This window comes from Brassica oleracea, chromosome C7, assembly GCF_000695525.1.
Source record: "Brassica oleracea var. oleracea cultivar TO1000 chromosome C7, BOL, whole genome shotgun sequence".
Classification (NCBI taxonomy): Eukaryota; Viridiplantae; Streptophyta; class Magnoliopsida; order Brassicales; family Brassicaceae; genus Brassica; species Brassica oleracea.
The window spans coordinates 35,689,248-35,699,868 of NC_027754.1; the positions used below are offsets into that span (position 1 = coordinate 35,689,248).

General features: G+C 34.7%; 2 protein-coding genes across 2 annotated transcripts; one reads left to right on the top strand and one right to left on the bottom strand.

Moving 5' to 3' along the window:
* Positions 1 to 2,543: 2,543 nt before the first annotated feature.
* Positions 2,544 to 3,195, top strand: LOC106303176. Its single transcript, XM_013739514.1, has 2 exons — positions 2,544 to 2,624; positions 2,713 to 3,195. Exons 1-2 carry the CDS (start codon positions 2,544 to 2,546, stop codon positions 3,193 to 3,195), a joined length of 564 nt encoding a protein of 187 aa, XP_013594968.1.
* A 4,736-nt stretch (positions 3,196 to 7,931) lies between these two features.
* On the bottom strand, positions 7,932 to 10,615 carry LOC106306282. The gene is made up of 3 exons (XM_013742842.1): positions 10,485 to 10,615; positions 8,567 to 10,344; positions 7,932 to 8,491 (listed from the first exon to the last, which is right to left on the bottom strand). The coding sequence occupies exons 2-3, from the start codon at positions 10,118 to 10,120 to the stop codon at positions 8,108 to 8,110; spliced, it is 1,938 nt and encodes a 645-aa protein (XP_013598296.1). The 5' UTR covers positions 10,121 to 10,344; positions 10,485 to 10,615; the 3' UTR covers positions 7,932 to 8,107.
* Between the last annotated feature and the right edge of the window lie 6 nt (positions 10,616 to 10,621).

Genomic DNA, 10,621 nt, shown 5'->3' on the forward strand with positions numbered 1-10,621 from the left:
CAATTTTTGTATCTTCTCTCTTTTTCGTTGAATTTTATATTATTACAAAAATTAAATAATCACATTAAGCAAATAATAATAAAAATTAGATCTTTTCATATATGTTATATTTTGAATTTTTAAAAATGACTATAAATTACTAAACATGGTAAAAGTCTCACACTGAAAATTTTGTGATCAATGGTTTAATTTTTTTTTTGTTTAAACAAGATACAAATGATCATATATCATAGGGGTGGGCGTTTGGATACACATTCGGGTTCATATAAGGTATTTAAGATTTTTGGGTATTTCAGTATAAAGGTATAGAACCCATTCAGGTATTTCTACACTTTGGGTTGGGTTCGGGCTTCTTATGTTCGGGTTCGGATATTTTGGGTCGGGTTCGGATATTTAAATTTTGAAGAAAAAATAAATCATTGTTTAATTTTGTGTATTTAAAATATATTTTTAACTTAAATGATTTTCTAATTTTTAAAAGATTAAACTATTAATAGGTTTGGAGATAAAACTTCTAAAATAGATAGACACTAATTTAGTTGTTGTTTTGAAATTTTGGATGCAACTTTTGTTAATGCAAGAAACAAGAGCTTGATATATATTTTAAGTGAGTAGTAAATGATTTTGTCCATAATTATATGTATACTAGGAGTTTTCCTGCGCCATGCGCAGAAATAGTAATTTTTAACATAATATTTTTTATTTCAAAAGAAAATTTTGATTTATATTTCAATATTATTAATTTATATTTTAACTTCAATTGTTATAAAAAATCATAAATGTATTTTTGTAATCTTATTTCTTTTGATTTGGTATAACTATTTAAATTTTATTTTATTTAAATTTTAATAAAGATAAAATTAGATTTTATAAAAATAGTTTTAATTATATTATTGTGTTTATTGATTATTTATTTTAAATATATATATATATATATATATTTATATATAAATATAAATTCTAATAAATTTGAGACTTTGTTTGTTTTAGTTAAACTGCAAAATATCTTTGTTAATTTAAGTTTTCTAAAACCATGTCATCTATTTTAAGTTTCATGTCATCTTTTTTTCATCGAGAATGATTGTAGTGACGACATGTGTATAAATCACTTCGCAAATATAGTCTACGGGATTATCTAATTTTTAGCAATGTGCAACATTAGTATAAATATTTTGAATAAAATGAGAGAAGTAAACTACAAATATAGGGTTAAGTATACTTATTTTTGGTTATCTTTGGATATCCATTCGAGTTCGGATATTACCCGTTCGGGTTCAGATATCCAATCTCTCAGAATTCAATAGACGTTCAGGTATTTTGTTACTTCGGTTCAGATTTTGGATCAGATTCAGATACGGATTCGGGTATCGGATAAAATTCTCAGCCCTAATAAATCGTATGAATATGAAGTCTCATTAATAGATATTCATATTATATATATTAATATCATTTAAAATAAATTATATACTATGTAAAGGTATATAAATATGATTTATATTAATATCATTTGAAATAAATTATAAACTATATAAAAATATGTAAACTTGTTAATTTCAAAATTTGCAGTGAAAAATTATTGAGATCTTAATATTTTAATTCTGAAATTTGTATTGAAAAATCTCACATTAAAAGTTTTGTGATTAACGGTTTAAACTTTTGTTACAGTAAATATACAAATGTTAAAAAAATCATATGAGTATGAAGTGTCAATAATAAATATTTATACTAAAATATACTATATATCTATGTCAATATAAATAAAGTTTAATTTATACCATATAAAGTAAATAAAATGATTGTTTTGAATTATTTACCAAAAACGTGATTGTAAATTAACAAAGGGTATTGGTTTTGATTTATGTGTTTACTCTAAGTATATACTTTTATGTATACAAATTATTTTTCAAATAGGTGGTTTCTGATATCTTATTTGATCTTTGACAATCCGAGAAACACGCTATTTCAAATCGCAGTGATTTTTAATATTGGAAGCACTATATATATTATTTCATTCAGATTAAATAATTTAGTCTTGATTTTTATTCCTAACTCGCAATGCTAAGATTTTAACAATAAAATTGGAAGTCCTCCTCGTTTTCTTCGTACTGCGGAGATTGAAGGTGTCTTATGGACTGAATCCCAGACTAAAGAGGTTACAAAGGGTTTCTTCATTTGTTGGGAATTCTATCTTACAGGGGGTGAATCGGTGTTATATCGATGGCGCATGAACAAGATTCTTTCACGGGACAAGAATGGTTTTACAGAAAAGAAGGATCCATTGATACTATGATGGGTGCAATGTCTATTTGAGGAGTCTATCACCTTTACATGCAGAATGTGAAGCTTTGATATGGGCGATGAAGTGCATGAAGACCCTACATATCTCAGAGGTGGTGTTTGCAACAGACTGCTCACAATTGGTGAAGATGGTCTCTACATGAACAGAATGGTCGGCTTTCACTACCCACATGGAAGAGTTTTTACGATGTAAGGAATACTTACCCACCTTCACTATTCAGCACATTCCAAGGGCACAAAACACAATGGCGGACAAACTAGCACGAGCTAAGACTGAGCCTTCTGCTATGGTTTATGTTGATTCAATTCCCCCGAGATGGCTCTCGGTTCCGGAATCTGTCTCGTCTAGTTTTTTCTTTTGTTAAAAAAAAAAGTTTTTAATGAAATATCATGTAAAAAAACTTTTGGATAAAGAAGAAGAGGTCGGAGATTGACGAAAGCATGTGGTCGAGTCACAAGCCGTGGATACCGAGGCCAATGCTGAGCGTGCATGTGCGTATGGGAGACAAAGCTTGCGAGATGAGAGTCGCAGCTTTAGAAGAGTATATGCGTTTGGCTGATAGGATCAGAGAACGGTTTCCGGAGCTCAACAGGATCTGGCTCTCTACGGAGATGAAGGAAGTTGTGGACAGAAGTAAGGAGTATGGTCAGTGGAGATTCTATTACGTGGAAGTGGCAAGACAAGTTGGTAATAACTTGATGGCTGAGTATGAAGCTATCCTTGAGAGAGAGATGAGCACGAACTATCCTCTTGTTAAATTTTTGATGGCGTCAGAAGCTGACTTCTTCATCGGAGCTTTGGGCTCCATTTGGTGTTTCCTCATTGGTGGTATGAGGAATACCGGTGGTAAACTCATGTCCGGTTTTCTCAGTGTCAATAAAGACCGGTTCTGGTAACTTCACCGGTTCCACTGTGTACAGAACTTCTCCACTCCTTGTTTCTTCAGCTGTTGTACAAAGTGTTTTTCTGGTTTGGTTTAGGCATTGGCTTTCGGATGTCCAATCTGTTTCGGTTTGGAATCAATTCAGGTTTGAGTTTTTTGAAGCATAAATTTAGTCACATTCGGGTATATATAAGTTCGGTTTGGTGTCAGTTGGGGTTTACTCGGGTTCGGTAACACATTGAAATCTGGTTAAACCCGTTTTAAATTTGGGTTTAGTTCTCCAAATACATATTTCTAACTCGAAAATACATATTTAAATGGGAAAAAGATCATAAAAATCCTGAACGTTCAAAAAATGGCTATTTAAAGCATGAACTTTTTAAGGGACAACTTAAAACATGAATTTTTTATTGACTTTTATTTTAAATCACAAAGTTTCGTTGACTGTGCCATATTAGGCATGTCGTTAAATGAGTTAACAGAAATTTAAACGTTGTTAACTAAACCGTGTTTAATCACTGTTAATTTAAACTACGTAGTTTTGGTTATGTCCAAAATTATCAATTCAAACAAAATGAACCCAAAAAAAAAACATAAACAACTTTGTTTTTAAAGTTTTGATTATATTTTTTCACATTACGATCACATGGACATCAATCACACCCACTTTTCTTTGCCTCACGTCATCTAATAAGCCACGTCATCATCTGTATCCTTCTCTACTCTCTTTCTTGTCGAAGTCTTCCTCTACAACTACACGGTGGCCTCTTCCTTTGCATAAGTTCCTCATTATCTCTTTGTCAATCAGATCTGTGAGCAGGGCCGTGCTTGATACCAAGCAGATCAAGCATCGGCTTCAGGGCCGATAAAGTGATATTAATTTTAGGGGCCAAATGCTGCTGAAGTTCCTTCCTAGTTCTGTCGGTATAACTAGGGATAGGTTATCTCGAGGTTTTGGGTTCGACCAACTTATGTATTTTTCGTGTTGGATTAGATTATGGGCCAAAATGTTTTGTTTGCTTATGGGCCGGAAATTGTCAGGCCCGGCCCTGTCTATGAGAAATATAATGCGGAATTCATAAACCTTTTTATCCCATGATACCATGATAAGTTATGAAGATCTTTGAGAACACTTGTCGACCCTATTAATCACAACACTCTGAGAAATCCACTCATCAAGTCTTCAAAAACAGAAAATTTGTTACTGACTCATTTGTCGAACCATTGGCTAAAGATCTTTACTTTTGAGTGCTCATCAAATGAATTCTTCTCCAGTCTTGGTCTTTGTCTTGGAAGACTAGGATGTTATAGAATATTATCGCCTGAGCTAAACATCAAGGTCCTGGGAGACAGTACGATGAAAGTGCTAAAGAGTTTGTTTACATCAAACCCTTAGCTCATTATTTACTTGGTGTCTGTTTATGATGCAAAACATAACATAATTTAAACAAAAACATAAATATGCTTCACAATTTTACCAAAAAATAATAATAATAAATATGGATTAACTTTCAAAGTAACAAAAACACAAGAAAAAAGAATTGGATTAATCTGAATGAAATGGATCCAATCCTATGATAGGTCTGCACGTTTGTTTCCAAGGTTCTCTTTGTGCTTTAAAACAAACGTATAGACGATAAAACCTCTGTTCGCTTCCAACAGTTGTTCCAGGAACAGTCTCAATCTCGAAAGAAGTTCCTTCATTCCGTAGATATATCTCAGTTTGATAATCTCATAATCTTGAAAATGATTTTCATGGTTAGCTTTCCTTTCTCTCAGAACTTTCGACTTCGCCTTCCCACACTGGTTGCCAGTCACTTCCAAATTGTATTCCCTCTTGATCTCATGAACATCTCCTCTTTTGTAAGCCTTGGATTAACTCTCAGCATTTCCGAGAACAGCCATGCAATTGTTGATCGCTTCAACATCTTAGACCTCCCTGATCTAACACATATATGGTTATTCACATAGACTTTTATTTGCATCTTATGTCTCCTCTTCTCATACGAACAGTAAACTCTCCATGGACATTCAACATCCGTGTCAGCACACTTCGCACCAACCTTCATATCCTGAGACCTATAGAGCTTAATGTCGAATCTAAATTTTAGAGAATACTTCAGAATGGCAATCTTGAAATCATCTGTAGAATTGTAAGTCTTCCCTAATGTGAGCAGCTCTTCTGCATCTTCATTCTCTCTAAGCTTTTGCTCTGCCTCTTCTCCGTCGCTAGATGACAAAGGGTCAGGAATCCTCTCATCATCCCAAATATCATCACCACTGTGTAAATCACTCTCATCTTCCTCATCTCTTACAGATTCTTTAAAGTCATCTTCTAAGTTTCCATCTTCTTCAATACCTAAACCAGTATCAGCTTCTTCATCATTCACAGCATCACAATCATCATCACCATGAACAGCACATTCGTCTCCACTGTCTAACTCATGTTCGCCGTCAGCATCTCCGTCTTCTTCCAACTCTGAGATTCGACGCTGTGGCTCACGCTCGGGCTCAACATATCTGCCTCCTTCCAACTCTGAATTGCGACAAGGAGGAGCTATGTCTTTGACACTAGTAGCAATTGTCTCATATTCTCGTTGAATTATTGTATCTTGCTTCTTCTGACGTGTTTCATGCTTTTGTCGATGTGTACTTCCTCGTCTAAACGTCACCATAGGACAATAATCCCAAACGAAACTATAGAAGGGAAGAAGAACAATAAACCGACAAAGAGAAAACAAAAAAAGAAATAAAAAGGAAGAAAAAAAATTAGGGTTTGATTTGTGAATTGGGGATTGTGGACATAACCAAAACTATGTAGTTTAGCTTAACAATGATTAAACATGGTTTAGTTAACAATGCTTAAATTTCTGTTAACTCATTTAACGACATGTCTAATATGACCCAGTCAACAAAACTTTGTGATTTAAAATAAAAGTCAATAAAACTTCATGTTTTAAGTTGTTCCGTAAAAGGTTCATGCTTTAAATAGCCATTTTTAGAAAGTTTGGGAATTTTATGACCTTTTCCCCATATTTAAATTCACAAACTTGAAAATCTATACTATTATTTGAGAAGTGAATTTGCTTATTTGTCACATTCTCCATAATTTTAGGATTGGGTCATTAGTTTTTATAAATAATGTTAATTAAACTATAATTAAAATATAATTCATTATTTATCTGATTACAAATTAATATTATAAAATTATCTCAAAACAATAAATGGAAAACATTTTTGAAAAAGAAAAGATAATTTCATGTATTTATTTTGTGTTTATCTACATCTTTCTTTCTTAAAATACTATAAAATTATCTCAAAACCATTTACTTATTTCTACATTTTTCTAAATTATTAAATATATTTTAGTATTAAAATACTAAAAAGAGGTATATAAGTAATAAAAATAATTTTATTTATATTTGTTTGCTTTCGTGATTTTTCTAAATATTTTTTATTGGGAATGGAATTATATATTAAAATATTTTAAAAATATATGTCTTCAAAAGAGAATATTTTCAAAATATTAATTTAAATTAACTCTAGTTACTTTAATGTTTTCAAGAATTTCAGAGAATTATAATTTTGTTTAAATTACAATTTATTTAAAGGCCAATTATGTAAAGAAAAAATGTGATTCTATTTTTATAAAAAAAAAACTGTTTTTTCCAAATTATTTGTTTTAGTTATAATTATTAAAGTTTAAAAGTTAAAAGACCATTTTGAAAATAAAAATTATGTTTTTATACTAAAAATACTATTTTAATATCTATATTTAGAAGAGAATACCATGTTTCTATTTTAAATGAAAAAATAGAGATTGACTATAGCATATTTTTCCTCTATTATAGCATTTAGAATTGAATATAAGAATAGATAACGAAGGTTCTTATCTTATATATTATATATTAATATTTTATTTATTAACATGTTTGAGTGAGTATTCAGTTATTGTGGTAGGTATTTCATGATATAATTATACAATTCAATCATTTTATTTACTTTGATTAATATAATATGTAAAGTTGGGTTAGTTGAACATTTTTTTTTGTTTTTGATTTATTTTGAGATTTTGTAGGTTTTGCTAATTTCAATAATTTGGTTTAATAACATCACTTCGTATTAGCAGTTATATATATATTTTTTAATTATATAATTGGTTATAAATTAATGTAATGAAAAAATTTTAAAGATAATAACCTATTTTAAAATAATAATATATTGACATTGTTATCAAAAATAATGTTTTTAAATTAATAAAAGATAAAAATTAAGAAATTAAAAGATTCATGAAATATTATAAATTTAATGTTTGACTTAAAAAAATTATCTTTAAATTTAATAGTACATTTATTAATAAATATCTATGAAAACAATTATACCCGCATGGGCGGACAAAACACCTAGTTTTAAATAATTTGCATTAACAAAAACTTGAGACACAAATATAAGTAGCTATTAAGAAGAAGAAAAAACATAAACAAGATAAAACTAACAACTTTATAGATATTTATTAATACTACTTATTCATGATCGAGTTTGAGTTTGGTATGAGTTTTTTTGGATTTTTCGAATATCCGTTTGAATTCGGATCGTATCGGATAAAATCCAAATTATTGTAGAATAAGATCTATTTGGATGTTATGTCAGGTGCACTTGGTTTGGTTTTACCCTTTAACCGATTGGAACAGTTTGGATTTTCGGGTAAGGCTTTTTTTGCCCAGCCCTAGTTTGGTTCATAAACAATTCAGAGCAATCACGAACCAACTTCACTGATTAACTGAACAGAGCAAAATGGCTGTTTCTTATGTAGCAAACGTGTGTTCCTTAAGAATCTCACAAATAACATGGCTTACTACAAACAATAACACAACCAAACCTTCTCTCATCTAAGTGACACCCTGTTCTTCAAGGTGGCAATTATTTTATTCCGGTTCTTGATTGGAACGGGAACTCGAGGAACTAGGTTTCGAAGCACCCTGTTTCCTGTTCTTCCTGATTCTAGCTTTCTTGGCTTTCATTCTGCGTTTCTTCTCAGCTGAGTCGACCCATTTGTAATCTGATGGTATCATGAAAGGGTCAACTTCACTATCCCTGTACCGGTTACTGTCTCCGTCACTTGATTGGCCACCACCGCGAGTACCTTTCATCCACGACACCCATGACGCTGAAGATGAACTATCTGATGACTTTGCGTCATGAAAAACAGGGCTCGTAGGAGGCGTTGAGAATTCCTCAGATGGTTGGAGCTCTTCAAATTTAGTAAAAGTGATGAGTACACGGACGGTTGGTATAATGGGGATCGCAATCTGCACAATAAGCAAGACAAGACTCGATAAGATTGTGTCTGAAACGGAATCCACAACAGGGCAAAAGATATTTACCTTGACAGGGAATGTTCCTGTGGGAAGTTTTGTGGTAAGGAGCTCTCTGAGCCTCCTCACGGCTTTGACCTTATTGGCTAATATATCGAGCAGCGGAAGAAGCTCTTCTGTCTTAAGAGGGAAGTCAGGTGTTAACCACAGTACAGGTCTTAACCCTTTCTTGTACTCGCTTTCATTCTTCTTCTTCTTGGCACCACCTTTGTCTTTTCCCTTCTTGCCATCTCCAGCATCCTCCTTGGAATTATTATCAGATAGCGTTGACGATCTTTGGTTTTTCCCTTTCTCTTTCTCTTCTGGTGCCAACTTGGAGCCTTTCTTGACCTTTGCTGTTGTTTCTTCACCACCACCATCATGCCCAGGCTTCGCGCCTTTCTTGTTCCAACCAAACCACCCTTTCTTCTCCTTGAGAGGAGCACCGTTGGCTTCTCCTCCCGAACCATGATCGTCCACGTCATTCTCTTCATCCTCAGCAGCTTCGGAGTTCCCCATCCGCAAGGCGGAATCCAGCTGCTTTCTTTCCCCAGCGGTTAAGACATCCTCAAACCCATCGTTGTCAGCACCATTCGCCGTTCTGTCCTCATCAACAGCGAAGAGCTCCTCATCAGTCATCGCTCCCGGAACTCTTCTCGATTTCACGCTCACCATCACATGCATCATGTCATACACTTTAGCTTTCCAGCTCCCAACAGTCTCCGCCCTCTCTTGCCGTCTCCAGTTCGACTGAGGAACCAAATCAGCCTGAGTAACATCAATGCCAGGCCTATACATGTTGGTCTGAGACATGTGCGCCACTTCATGAGCAACCTCCGCTTCCGTCGGTTGAGCCCCCGCCCCCTCCAAAGCGTTCGTCACTTCTTTCTCCTTGTGAGAAAGAACAATCAAGGAGCCAGGAGGCAACGACACTTTCCCATCATCCGACGCGTAACCCTCCCCAAGAAAAAGAAACGTCTGATCCGACCGTTGGATACGGAACCCATCGAAACCAGCAAGTGTCATATCAGCACGGAGGTTCGAACCGCGCTTCCATATCCTATACGTATCCGAGGGAGCAATACGGCTAATAAAAGGAATCACCGAGCTCTCGAAATGAAACGTTATCTCCATGTAAAAGTCACGAATACGAGACGCTGAGGCAGTTATCCTCGGAAGCCTACGACACCATTTAGCCCAAGCGAGAGGCTGGTAGTGCCTCGCGATGATCATAGCAATGGCCTCCTCTCTAGTGCAAACGGCTTCCTGCAAAGCACTCCAGCCGTTCTCGTTCTGCAGGCTCCAATCCGCACCAGCGGACATTAAAATCTCAGCGGAGACGGGATCTCGCATACGTACAGCGAGATGGAGAGGGGTTTCGCGGCCGGGGACATCGCGCCGGTCGATGACGGCGGTGACAGCATCGGCGCGTGACTCGGCTTCTAAAGACTCAGCCTCGTTGGTAACCTCGCCAGCCTTGGCTAAGCTGGGAAGGTCCATAACAAGTCTTCTAAGAGCCGCATGGTCATGAAGCACGACGGCTAGATGGGCAGGACTGTGTGTGTACTTTGAGTAATCCTCCATAGGGTGGGGTGGGGCAGCTGCTTCACTTGTGTTATCTAAAGAACTCAGGTTCTGTCTCTTTCAAGCTTTACTTCCTTCCATTAGTAGAGACTTTGCTCTCTCTCTCTCTCACCTATTCTCCTTTCAAGTAAAGCTATGACCTTTAAGAGAGGAGAAGAGTCTCAGGACTAAAAACAAAACCTCCCTTTTATCTTTCTTCAACGACAGATTCCTCTAAAAACAACCTATAGATTACGGAAAAAAAAATTAATTCATCAAATCTAATGGCAAAAACGAAAGTTGTATTTTTATTTTTTTTTATCTATATTCTAATTCATTGGTGTCCGTCCTCATAACAAAACGTGAAAAAAAAAGGAAAAGTCACCTGAGGAGGGAGGCTCGACGAAGACGAAACGCGGAGGGGCTTTGATTCTCTCTCCCAGACCCGATCCAAAAACACGGAGAAAGGAATATGAGGAAGAGAAATGCCAACGGTTGACAATAATCGTCCGAGGAAGGTTC